This window comes from Aspergillus fumigatus, chromosome 6 (genome assembly GCF_000002655.1).
Source record: "Aspergillus fumigatus Af293 chromosome 6, whole genome shotgun sequence".
NCBI classification, from domain to species: domain Eukaryota; kingdom Fungi; phylum Ascomycota; class Eurotiomycetes; order Eurotiales; family Aspergillaceae; genus Aspergillus; species Aspergillus fumigatus.
The window spans coordinates 2,238,689-2,251,383 of record NC_007199.1 but is presented as its reverse complement, the minus strand read 5'-3'; the positions used below and the strand labels follow the sequence as shown (position 1 = coordinate 2,251,383).

Below are 12,695 nucleotides of genomic sequence, written 5' to 3'. Positions count from 1 at the left end.
ACGATCGGCAGAGAACAGCACAGAAAGATTCGACAAAAGTACAGTAGCTCTCTTATAAACAAACTCACTCCGTGTATCCTACGTCATCTTCGATCCAGGACACCGATTCGCAGGATAAAAATTCCCAGGACAAGTATACCCAGGACAGAGTAGACTCCAAGAAGGACCTTATCCGGAAATCTCCTTATCCTGGAATCACCTAAACCCGGGCATTGCACTCCCAGCTTTGGCTGATTCCTGGAAATGACAGACCCGGAACAAAACGACCCTGGGATTATACAATCCTTGGAACTATAATCCGAGGCTCGGCCTATTCCAAGAAACGGTAGGCCTACGAACAGCCACTGGGACCTGATCCTTGGGGCCTAGATCACCCGACCTTGGTCTTGAAATCTTCCCCTGTTTTGCGAACTGGCGGTGGGTAGTACGTTGCCTTGCCTCTTTGTTAGTATGGAGTGACACAGCCGGGCTCTCATGTTACGTACAAGCAGGGAGTCAAACTTCGACCAGAATCCGGCTGGATCGGACAGAAATGTGAAGACATGACCGGATCCTCTCAGTCGTATTCCAAGACAAACATCAGCATCACACAGCTCACTATACTCGTATGCTTTCTTAATGAGGCCCATCTTGCGCCGATTCCTTTTTTGCTGGGCAGATTTTCTTGGGGATAGTGTAGCCCGACTTGGTCGCACAGTATTGGAGGGCTCTGTAGACATGACAGATAAAGTTCAGGTAGGCGCCAGAGGAACCTGTTTCCCACTGCTGGTATTCATGGGAGACTTAAAGATGGCTTCACTATTTAAGGTTGTGGGACGCTGGGAAATTGCTGACGTTGTTGTCAGCTCCTTGTGTGCAGTAACAGGAGTTGTAGGATTTGGAGGCCTACCAAAGCGTGGACATATTGGTAGTTGCACGTCGTTGGACGACAGCCAGCCTTGAATTGTATCATCGAATGGGGCAAGGAACTGTAGCGGCCGAACAGCTGAACTTACTCATCTCGTAAGGCCCTCATCACGGTGATCGTCGATCATTGATGGCAATTAAGAGTGTACATTGATAGGTATGGCGGCTGAATAAGGTTGAACACTCATGACTTTATCATCTTCGGCAGATTATGACTCCCCCAGTATTGCGTTAAGAAAATGAGGCCACCGCAGGCGACCACACTAGAGGTTCATTTCTGTGTAGTCACGTGTATATCTTTTACAGGGTGACCAACTACATCCGTCGTGAGCCGTTCCAAGCGATAGCTCTCAAATTAGTAGTCGTAAAAGGCCTGGACTAAAGAACTATAGGAAGGCGGTTATGCTGTCACTCGTCATGTACCGAAATGGACAGCGTGTCGTGCCATGGTCACTCTCTAAAGCGTAGCATTGCACGCACGCTAAAAGTATTGGTTCGACAAAAGTTGATCATACGCACAAAGGGCCTCGCTCCACAACATTCTGTTGATTAAAGGGTTGCACACATTTGGTGAGAAAGAGTTAAGCGCTCAAGAGCAGTAGCTTGACCTAGCTAAAATGCTGTGAAGGGTGGGTCTGCTAGTTGACGCTAAGTTTGCACTTCCCGAAACACTATCGCCTTCAGGGCACAGTGTGCTTTGGTTTCAAATTACTCTGACTGGTTTACTCTTTGGGCCAATCCAGAGATAATTGAGCGATTCCTCGGATGGTCCCGATCTCAAAAACAATCGCACGTCTCGCTTTTCCAAGCGGCCGTCAAAGTAGGCATGTTGGGTCTCCATCTCTTCCACGTCCTTTCATCAATTAAACCTAGGAATTCAGCGTGCTCCTACAGTGTCAACTAATTATCAGCATAATCGCGAGATCTTCTCGGTCGGTATCCATTATTTGGCGATATACTTTGGCGTTTCCTCTTTTCGCATTCATTATGGCTGCCAGAGTCTTTCGAAACACTCCAAATCCACTTTTGATCCCAGAAATTGTTGGGCTCGTTGTCGACAATATTCACACGGTCCCCGATCTTTTAAATTGCGCTTGTGTGAATATTATATGGAACCTGGCCGCCTTGAAGAAGCTCTACAGGGGCTCCCTGAACGACATGCAATTCCGCACACCTGACATTGGATCACTTAATTGCCTCTTTGTGGCGTCAAGGAAGCGCTTTGTCCGAAATATGAGCTTTGTGAGACATCTTCTCCTCTGTCCAGAGTCACCGGCAATTGATGAGGCTGCACAGCCGGATACTCGGCTTGCATGTGTCGAGAAATGTCGCGCGATGCGCCATCGCGAATATGCTGAGCACCTCCTGCGACCGCGAGGAAGTGGTCTAGCAAGTCTTTCAATTCCTTTTCAGATCATGGATCAAGATTGGTCACAGCTTTCCGATCTCCTACTCACTCCAACGGTTGAATTTTTGGCTATTGATAACTACTACTGTAAGCTCCTGATGGCTAGCTATAGCTATTCCCGGGAACTGACCACCCCTACCGTGAGTCCTCAAATTGTTGTTTCCCTTTGCTTTCAAGCAATGCTGACCTAAATAGGACAAGTTCTCAAACCTCAAAGCTCTCACCATTTACAAATCAGACAGTTACCTCGGAATTGATGAGCTTTGCGAATTGCTTAAAAGTTGTGATTTAGAATTTTTCCACATTGAGTCCGACAATGCTGAACCCGTTGCTACACAGCTCCTGCCGTACCTTCGGCGACAACTAAGCCTTAGGGCATTGGCGCTGAATATTCCCTGTTGTGGTCTCAATTTAGGATCCAAAACGCCAGCAAGAGAGGAACAGGGAGATATATGGCCGAGAGTGAAGGCGTTATACCTTCAAGAGGGAGACCAGCATTGGCTGGAGCAATTGCCAAAGCTCACGGAGCTTCAGATCCTCAGCCTGCGAAAGCTTGCATCCGGGAGCCCCACTATCAACCAAAGTGCGATTGAGAATGTTGCGAAATGCCGAAATCTACGAGTCGTCGACCTCGTTTTGAATGAGCTGGACGACGTAGAACTGCTGCTCAATATCGCGGACGGATGCCCACTTCTACAAAAGTTCAGTGTGTGGCCCCTAGGTTTAAGGGTGGACCCTGGGGCAGCGAACTCCCTCCTTTCAAGACTGTTGCGTGCTCTGCCTCGCCTAGAATTCCTCGCCCTTGCCCTAGAGTGCCAGATGGACGGCGCAATACTTCAAGATCTCGCACGTCACTGCCCGCAACTGACAGTGCTTGAGCTCCCTCAGACTCAGTTACTCCTCTCTCTCTCTCTGATGACCAAAACATCTACACTCAGGCACCTTGAGAGCATGCATTTGGCAGGGATATATTTCCGAAACCCACGGCGCATGATGCAATGTGACAAAATCCGTAGCATTGCAAGGGAGTGGCGCAGGATATTCCCTAAGATCAGAGGCATGCCATGTACAGCGGACGTTTATTCCCGGTATATGTCAGATGACTATTCAAGTGAGGGATCGGGAGACGAGGTAAATGTGAGTTCTGATGAAGAGGTGCCCGAACTTGGCTTTAACGACTACGATTCTGTCTGGTTCATTTTACGGACGAAACTCTGGAGATGTCTCGGCTATCCGAAAGACCAATTCATTCATGACAGGATCCAAAATATGTGGCAGACCGATCTGGAAATTAAGACGATTGGCTGGCCTGTGATGCCTTTGAAAGCATTTGCTGACCCGGACCTGTACTCCACGGCCGCTCATGGGGTCCGGTAATTGCGCCATTTGAGATTTCACGATAGTTTGGCCCTGAGGGATCTCATGGTCAGGAGATTTTCATCAGCTTATTGAATCTCCTTCCAATGCATATTTTAGGACTAGCGGGTTAAGCCGCAGGATGCACGCCTGACCGCCTAAATTCAGTTCAGTTCAGTTGTATTCATTCGCCGTCCCATCCCTAGCTTTGCTAGGAAAAATATTGCTAACGAGAAATATCCGCTTGGCGGGCAGGTGGTTAGCACGAGCCGTAAGTCGCAAGTGTTATTTACCTTTAGGCGCCCACTCATAATACAGAGTGGCTCATCTACCCATTCACAATGCGAAATCCCATTCTTTTTCTAGCCTTGCCGACAAGGAATAACACGAAAGGGTATTTTTCTGTTGTATATAGAACTGAACCGATTTGATAGCTACTATGCTGGTCATACAACAACCCCTGGCGGAGCAGTCAAATTGTCGAAGCTTCCACGCGGACAAAATCAAACCACGAAAAGCCAAGAGAGCGAATTGTCCTATGATCCCACACATATCGAAGAATGAGTTACTAAAAAATCTGCATTCACTTTGACTAAAGCCTATTCCTTCTGCACCGGTTGCAAGCTTGAATCCTGCATTGACGACATTCGAATATATATTCCCGCAGATAATAGGAACACTCCTCGCATTGATGGGCCCCTGGAATATACTTCCATCTATCATGCACGCACTCATGATTCTCTCTGAGCTCCTGAATGGTTCTCGCAACCAAAATATCTCGTGGTGTCTGAAAACAAGGGGATGCTGAAGCTTCTGGAGCGCCGTTCGACTCTTTGTCTGCCTGCTCTGGTTGCGCTTCCTGACTTCCTAAATGAGACTTATCATCTGGAGCAAGGTGACCCTCCAGCTGAGGCTCATCGATATCTGGTGGAGGGTTGGCAGCGAGAGGCTGGTCTTCTTCTCGATCAATTAATTGAAAGGCACGCGCAAGAAGACGACGCTCATCCCATTGCTCACACCTGTAATTCTTCCACTGCGCTCTGCAGTTGTAACAAAATTGAGCACCACAGTGACAGCTATTATGTTTTTTGTTAGTATTAGGCCCATGAGAGGTACAGAAAGGGCAGCTTAGAGGGCAAGGGGGAGGTTGGAGAGGTCACGAACGTCATATGATTACAACCATGATCCAGTTCCACTATTCTCCAGCATGAATAGCAGCGTTGCCATCCGTTTTCTTCTGCGGTTGCTAACAGCTGTTGCATGGCTGTGTCGTTTGGACAGTCTCCTATATGTGCCCGCCCTTTGCAGTTCGTATAAGTCGTGTGCCCGCAACTGGGGCATGTGGCTACTTCACCATTAATGTGGGATGTGTTGATGAACGCACCACATTCAGAATAGTAGCAGTACGTTCTGTTTGGAGTTTTGAACTTAATCTTCTTTTTCTCGTACTGCTCTATTAGATCGGACTTGAGAAATATACGAGCTATGTTCATATTTATGGGTTGTCGGCAGCATCGCGGAGGGAACAGGGATTCATCTGTTAATGAAGCTTTGAAAAGGTCCTCCAAACAGGGACGACAATACTCATGCTGACAAGGAGCACGCGCCACGTTGACAAACTCTGTTTGCTCTCGACAGGCTACACATCGACGCATTGGCGATAGTGATTGACTGGTTTGTCGAGCTGCCCAAGCAGACGACTCGGCTTGCTCAGTTTCGGAATCGCCTGTGCCCATGACCCCCATGATGTGGTATCCCTCCATGCCTGACACATATAAGATTTGGAGTTTAGCCAGAGTTTCATCATCCAAAGTCGCTGGTGTTGATTCGAAATCAGCTGAAGACTCAAGACGACCATCCTCCGTCCACTGACGAGCGATATCGCGGTCTTTACATGCGTTCTCTTCTTCCACCTGGTTCACAGCCACGATGCATCCGTCAGCTTGTACTGCAGCTGCGAAACTTGTAGCCATTCGTCTATCCGCGAGCAACTGAGAAATAATTTCTAACTCCTCATTTTGTAGCTGAAACGCCAGCTCTTCGTCAGTGGGATCGCGTGATTTTCCTTTGGAGGATTTAAAATAAAGGCTGGCATCTTGCAGCTGTAGTTGAATTAGCAGGTCAGCTGTAGGCTGGTCTATTTCTGGTGCTAGTACAAAGGCCATCGTAGCTGACTGAATAAGATACAAGGTATTATGTCTGGTAAGCTAAGAGAAAGCGTTGAGAACTAATCTAGGGATGTGTTGTCAAAGAAGGGGGCCACAACTACAACCCAGGTTGAAATCTTGGTGCGTGTATGGTACACATGCCTCTCTGTATCTTGTACGACCTGGCACCGAAAAGCAGCAATTATGGGATCCCTTGCTCAAGCGGGGAGTAAATTTGTAGTTGCATGCGAATCTGTCAGTCAGACCGCCATCGTGTCGCTTCTGTGAAATCGGATGCTATTGGTGGTCAATCAATAAACAAACCTAAAAGTACTTTGATAACTGGCGCTTGAAAGAAAACTCCAGACTCTATGTTATCCAAACAGTGACTGTACACGAATCACCGCGGACCACTATGCGCAAGACCGAATCCAGCGCAAGAATGCGCGCTTCAATGATAGGGCGCTACGGAAGGTAGCCGTCGCCGAGTGCGTTCGCGCGGCGATCACCGATGGTGCTTCACAATCTTCATGGTTTTCGGGAGGGACCTAAGCGTGGCGCGGCATCTTGTCGCTTCAGTGGCGAGTCTGCTCGAGAACATTGGCAATGATGGGCAAATCATCGAAGATGAAATCTTGTAAATGGCCCAGCAAAATAATGGGGGGTCTGTAGGCCAGGGGGGTCCTAACAATGTAGTCCGGCGTCCACAATGGTCTTGCACCTCATACGGACGCCAGTTGGCGGTCCTCTGTCTGTGCCGGTCGTACGACCGCGATCTTTCGATCGTATAGGTCGGAAGCGCTAGGCCGCGTGTTTCTGGTCGTATATCACAGCGCCTACGTACCCCGTCTTGCTGCCCGGGTCATCAGCATCTGACCCTAAGTCCGTAGCCGTCCGCCCTAGTCGCTCCGACCCTCCAGGTGTTCAGACCCTGAGCATTTGTCCGTTTCTGACCTCGCACCTGAGGCGGAGATCAGGAGAAGTCGGCAGACCTTACTGGTCGTGAGCCTGAGGACGTCCGTACTAGCAGGGACGGGAGGTTCTGGCGCTGGTCTCTCGTCGGCTTCCACAGCCACTTTCTCACCCAATCAATAGTGAACTTGACCAGCCCTGGGGCGCTAACACCTGTACTTGGGTATCCAGAACCCTTCGCTCCCTTTTCCGGAAGGGTTATTTTGTCAATTAGTATTCGTTTTCCGGGTCGTCGCAGAGTAGATTAGTACGCTAGTTGGTATCACAGACGGGAGGCCACTCTGCTTGATCAGGTGGATACAGAGGTATGCCGATTACCAAAAAAGGGTAACCAAACCGAATCCACCCGAAGTTGGTTAGCAGTATAATATCAACACAGTATGCGCCGGATGCACGTGACCTGGAAAGTCTTGTGAAAGCAAACAAATCTACAATGGCTGGTACAAGGGCAAAGCGCAGCCTACAAAAATTTGGACCAAACTAAAATACTCACGAAAGAGTCTAACAGTGGACAAGTGCATGTTGTAAATACATATTCCATCTGGCTCTAGGCGCATGTGTATAGTGGTGTATCTAAGAACGCGTCGTGCCTAACTCAAGTTCTAATGCACTGGTGCGGACATGTATGAAGCTGCACAGGGAAGGGAGGGAAAGAAAAGGAACGACCTATGCTAAAATAGTCGTCAGAGAATCAAAAACGAGAACAGTTAAGCCACATGGACCTATCCCGATTGGCGGATGCCAGTAGTGTGGCTGTGCTGCAACATGCGGGGACCACGGCGTCCTTGCCATCAGCCTTGCCTTTGAATAATAAATGGACGAACCCCCACGGCTGGCAAGACTGTACAACTCCCTACAGCTATGAGTTGAAACAAGTCGACTTACGTTTTCCAATGGCAGTTTTAAGTGACCTACCACCTGAAATCCTGACGATTATCTTTCAGGACCTGCCTCCCTCAGAACTTATATCTACCTGTCTTGTCTCTAAGCAGGTCTATAAAGCATGCCTTCCTCTATTCTATGCTTCGTTCAAAGGGAGCAGCAACCCGAAGCAAACTTGGAGAAGATTTCAACTGTTCTTGGAGATAATCACAAGAGATGATGCCCTTGGTCGCCATGTCAAATCAGTCCTTATCAATGAGACTGATAACCACAATGACAATGCAGCCGTACAAGGATCGATTGGCCTACTGCTCTCTCAGGCTCCAAACATACAACAATTCGCAATACCCGGACGCCCGGATTTGTTGCCCCTGCTGAAGAGACAGCTCGCTCTGGGTGGTCTTCCTCTCCAACAGCTGCGAGACTTTCGCTGTGTGAATTATGGGCCTGAGATATGGGAAATCATCCATCATTTTCCACAGTTATCTCGGCTAACACTAAGGTATCATTCATGCGGCCCATCGACACTACAGCTACCAGTATCCAGCCTCCCTATTGAGCATATCTTGCTTGAGGGATGTGACCTTGGTTCACAAGCTATGTGTGCGGTGATCAGGAGCTGCAAGCGTCTATTGCGCTTCCATTATCTTCGTCCTCTTTTTGGCCAAGAGGCTTTTTTAGGCCGCGCACCCCTCAATGCTCAAGATATATATGAAGCTCTGCTTCTTCACAAAGATCACCTTGGAGAACTCGTCATGCAAGATCATGACTACCGCATGCGATACGATGAGACTCCCAAGTTTGGATCCTTCGCAGACTTTTATTCACTTCAAAGGCTGGGCGTGGACTGTAACACCATAACTATGCAAGCTTCTTTGCCACCTAACCTACGTTCGATAGCAATCCGGCACTGCAGCTCATATAAATCTGCAGATGTGCTGCTCTATTTAGCTAGCCATCCGCTAGTAGAAGCGATTCAATTCGATGATGTCGATGGGGGTGCTGCAACTTTCTTTCAACAGTCGCAAGCATTGGGGCATATACGAAAGGAAATACAGGTTCATCTTGTATCTGCATTTACTGCCTACGCCCGACGACCCGGCCTCCAGAACCTGGTCAACTATCCCTTACGCTGGAACGATCCCGCAGAACTCCACTGAGGCTCACTGTTTTTCAATTCAATGTGTTGGTTTGAGTATCCAGATTAGATATGTCTGTTAGCCAGGATGGAAGTTTGCTGACCACTGCTTGCCTACGCTGACAGCGGAATATTATCGCTCAATTATGCCCATGGTTCCAACAAACGGATATGGATACAGGCAACTCGGCGCAGGCAACAGTTTAGGAGACCTGCCTTGAGCACTCAGCTCCTGGGGCGATCACTATGGGAGATTAGCTGGGCTGCATATAGTGAACACGACTGGTTTAGCAAATCACAGATGCTGCATTGTTGGGAATCGCAGCCGGCTTTTCCAAGTCGATGTTTCAGCATCGCCAAATCAAACCTGCGCCACTAGATAAGGATCCATTTACCGAGGAGTAAACAGATCGAGTAGTTCGTCAGAATCGGGTTCCATCCTTTTAACCACTCCTAGATCTTCTTGACCATGAGAGGTAGCACAGTAGTCTCTTTTATATATCCATAGGGCTTGGCACTCTAAGAGCAAAGGTAGAGCCGTTGCCGCGTATGCCACCCCTAAGTGTACTGCAGTTGAGTTCTTGGCTAGCGAACAGATTAGCAAAGCAATAGCTACTTGGTTAATATCATGAGGCTGACTCAGTACCTGTGGCATTCATCATTGCGATACAGTTTGGTGCCACATCAACTAATAGTCGATCCTTACTATATTCGGCCCTCCAGACGATCCCTACTCATAGTCCTAGCCATTACACTCAAGTGGGCTCCCACTCCGTAGTTGATTCCTACTCTGCAGTCGGTTCCTACTAGGGAGTAGGTCTCTACTATCTGAATCCATCAGGGCTCGCTCACCATTGAATCCTCACTGTCGAATGGTATATTTGAATGCACATATTCTTCGCTGAAGTAGCACGGGATAAATTGTTTGTCTGGAAGGTGAGAGAGACTTACAGGGAGAGACTTCCTCTTGCAATAGCAATGCCGTGCGAACCTGTGTATCCAGCTGGAATTGATGCTTGCTTCGGAGTGAGGATCCCGCGTGGAAAAGAAGTAACGTGCGGACCTAGGCATCCAGCTGGACTCGATGCTCCCTACGGAGTGAGGACCCCACGTGGAACAGAAGCTACGTGCGGACCTAGGCATCCAGCTGGATTCGATGCTCCCTACGGAGTGAGGACCCCGCGTGGAAGAGAAGCTACGTGCGGACCTAGGCATCCAGCTGGATTCGATGCTCCCTACGGAGTGAGGACCCCGCGTGGAACAGATGCTACGTGCGGACCGGTGTATCCAGCTGGAGTCGATGCTCCCTACGGAGTGAAGACCCCACGTGGAACTGAAGCTACGTGCGGACCGGGGTGTCCAGCTGGAGTCAATCATCCCTGGGAAGATACTTGTTATTGGGAGGAGAGGCTCATAGGTGCTCGCCTCCAGATGGTCCGGGCCCGTTTGATATGGGTGCCACGCCATTTTCGGCGCGCCTTTCGCAGCCGACTTTATCGGCGTCGGTGGACCTTCAGCCCCACCGTTATCGCCCTGCATTTGCAAATTCTTTCCACTTCATTTTCCGAAGAGACTCCCACAAAATTTTTTAGAGGCTTGGCTAAGTAAGTTTGAGAAAGCAGCGGCAGCCGTCTGAATGAGCCTCTTGCCAAACTACAACACAGAACAAAAGAGCAGGTGAAGCAAAGTGGTCACCCACAAGGCTCGCTTTGATCACCCAGACTTTGAAGATCCCTTCTACTTTTGTAACCCAACGATATTGGAGGAGGCTTGGCAGGTCCATCATCCCAAAAGGGATAGTATACTCCCTTAATAACGCGCTGGGTGCCTCAGGTGCTTCTTGCATCATTTTAAACAGAAATATCCTACTTAACTCAGAGCACCCTCCGAATCCTAACTCTGGCTCTCTCATGGTAAAGGAGACGACAAACTAAGAGTTGTTGGGAAACAAACAGAGCCGGAAAAAAGTCGGTTAATAGACTCAGACTAAAGCAAACACTCTTGCCACCGAGGCGAGGCACGTGCGAGGACTTGGAGCCTGGTGAATATGGGAGGTTCAGCAAAACAATTGAGCAAAAGCAAGCGAGTTGAAGGCTGCTGCCTGGGTTTATGTCTAATTTGCTGCCATTGTGCCCAGGCCCCTGGTTGTCGCAGCACACCGAAGATCTAACCTGAAACAGAAATTGCTAATGGTGAGGCGAAGGCTCAAGAAAAATCGGAGATCGTAACCAATGATTACCCATCAGCTGGCCAAACACTGAAGAAACATCATTTCCAATAGAAGTGCTCCTCGTTGATACACAATTTTTTAATTTAATTTAATACTCAAGAAAGATATAATTAAGCCGGTTCCTGTTTAAGATTTTAATAATTCTAAATCAAATCTTAGCATAGGGTTATTGTTCGCAATTATTATAATAGATTTTATTATCCATTTCTAATGATTATTAGTTTCTGTTTAAAATCCTAGTTCCCTCGCTGTCCTAGGACATCATCTACCTACCAATTCCCGATATCCCCGTGCACGTGACTGTTGATTTCTCTAGCCTCTGACGTAAGTTGATGATGTCCGGAGTTGTCAAAAACGATGGTTCAGTCAATGGTAGAGAGATAGAATTAAGCTCATCCCGATCATCCCTGATCACCCGCTGATCACCCGCTCACCCCAGATTTCCTGTGGGCAATCGCCGCCTAACCTAAACAAGGTATAGGGATTATTTTCGAATGCATTTTGTGTTTCAGACGAGTCTTGCATTTCCTTTCTTAGACTTCGATCGCGCGGGGAGGGTGAGCATAGGAATATATAAAGGCCTGAACTTCCAAAGCTTTGTGCCCGGAGTATTCGCTCTCATTCTATCCTGTTACCTGTTATTGTCGCTGAAAACTTCTGGGGATGGCCAAGCCTAGAAAGATCCGTCATCGACAGTCCAATAAGCCAAAGGCAAAACATCAACAACACAAACGACGAGGAGATACCTTGTTCCGCAAGGCGTTTGAATACTGCCAGGAGTGCAATGCGGACGTCTCGCTCGTGGTTCGGTTGAAAGACAACGGTCAGATATACATATTCAACTCGGATAACAGATGGTTCCCTTCGGAGGAAGGCTTGGTATGGCTTTTTCCCTTTCTTTTTTTCAACTTCATTTTTATATTATTTTTTATTTTTATTTTTACTTTTTGTTTATTTTTTTAATTTTTTTTTTTTTTTTTACCTTTATTTATTTATTATTATTATTTTTTTTTATTTATCCTTTTTCTTTTAGGAAATTTTGGACTACACTAACCGTCACAAGACTTTACACTATCCTGTACCTTTAAGGATAACGTGGCAAGAGTTGGCTGCTGCCTACGAAGCTTGAACACAACGTATCGAGCGTAATGGAGGCGCTCACTACATGATGTATATATGGTTTTAGTGGCTTTGTCGAGATTGCCAAGATATCGCCAACTAAGATGAAGATTATAGTGTCTTCTAAAAACATTTTGGGATCTATTAGGTAGCCGTTAAATCGGACAGCAGTCCCGCTTTGACAGCAGTCCCGCTTTGACAGCAGTCCTGATTTGACAGCAGTCCTGATTTGACAGCAGTCCGGATTTGACAGCAGTCCTGATTTGACAGCAGTCCTGATTTGACCTCAGTCCGGATTTGACAGCAGTCCCGCTTTGACAGCAGTCCCGCTTTGACAGCAGTCCTGATTTGACAGCAGTCCTGGTTTGACAGCAGTCCCGCTGTCAAATCAGAGCCATTAGCCCACGTGATCTTCTTGGTCGGACTCCCGTGACTTGGAAATGATATTATATCGTTCAGAATATTGAAGATAGCAACCGAAAGACCTTCTTGTCTAACATTATAAAGAAAATAAATCAAGAGGAAGCCGTAAAGCTA

General features: G+C 47.7%; 3 protein-coding genes across 3 annotated transcripts; 2 read left to right on the top strand and 1 right to left on the bottom strand.

Annotated features, from left to right (window-relative positions):
- Positions 1 to 4,262: 4,262 nt before the first annotated feature.
- AFUA_6G09370 (BRcat and Rcat domain-containing protein) lies at positions 4,263 to 5,835 on the bottom strand (the record flags this gene model as incomplete). The annotated part of the gene is made up of 2 exons (XM_745734.1): positions 4,263 to 4,746; positions 4,835 to 5,835. The coding sequence occupies 2 exons, from the start codon at positions 5,833 to 5,835 to the stop codon at positions 4,263 to 4,265; spliced, it is 1,485 nt and encodes a 494-aa protein (XP_750827.1).
- A 3,275-nt stretch (positions 5,836 to 9,110) lies between these two features.
- On the top strand, positions 9,111 to 10,851 carry AFUA_6G09360 (putative proline-glycine rich protein; the record flags this gene model as incomplete). The annotated part of the gene is made up of 2 exons (XM_745733.2): positions 9,111 to 9,153; positions 9,813 to 10,851. The coding sequence occupies 2 exons, from the start codon at positions 9,111 to 9,113 to the stop codon at positions 10,415 to 10,417; spliced, it is 648 nt and encodes a 215-aa protein (XP_750826.1). The 3' UTR covers positions 10,418 to 10,851.
- Positions 10,852 to 11,702: 851 nt separating this feature from the next.
- On the top strand, positions 11,703 to 12,168 carry AFUA_6G09356 (uncharacterized protein; the record flags this gene model as incomplete). Its single annotated transcript, XM_745732.1, has 2 exons — positions 11,703 to 11,918; positions 12,073 to 12,168. 2 exons carry the CDS (start codon positions 11,703 to 11,705, stop codon positions 12,166 to 12,168), a joined length of 312 nt encoding a protein of 103 aa, XP_750825.1.
- Between the last annotated feature and the right edge of the window lie 527 nt (positions 12,169 to 12,695).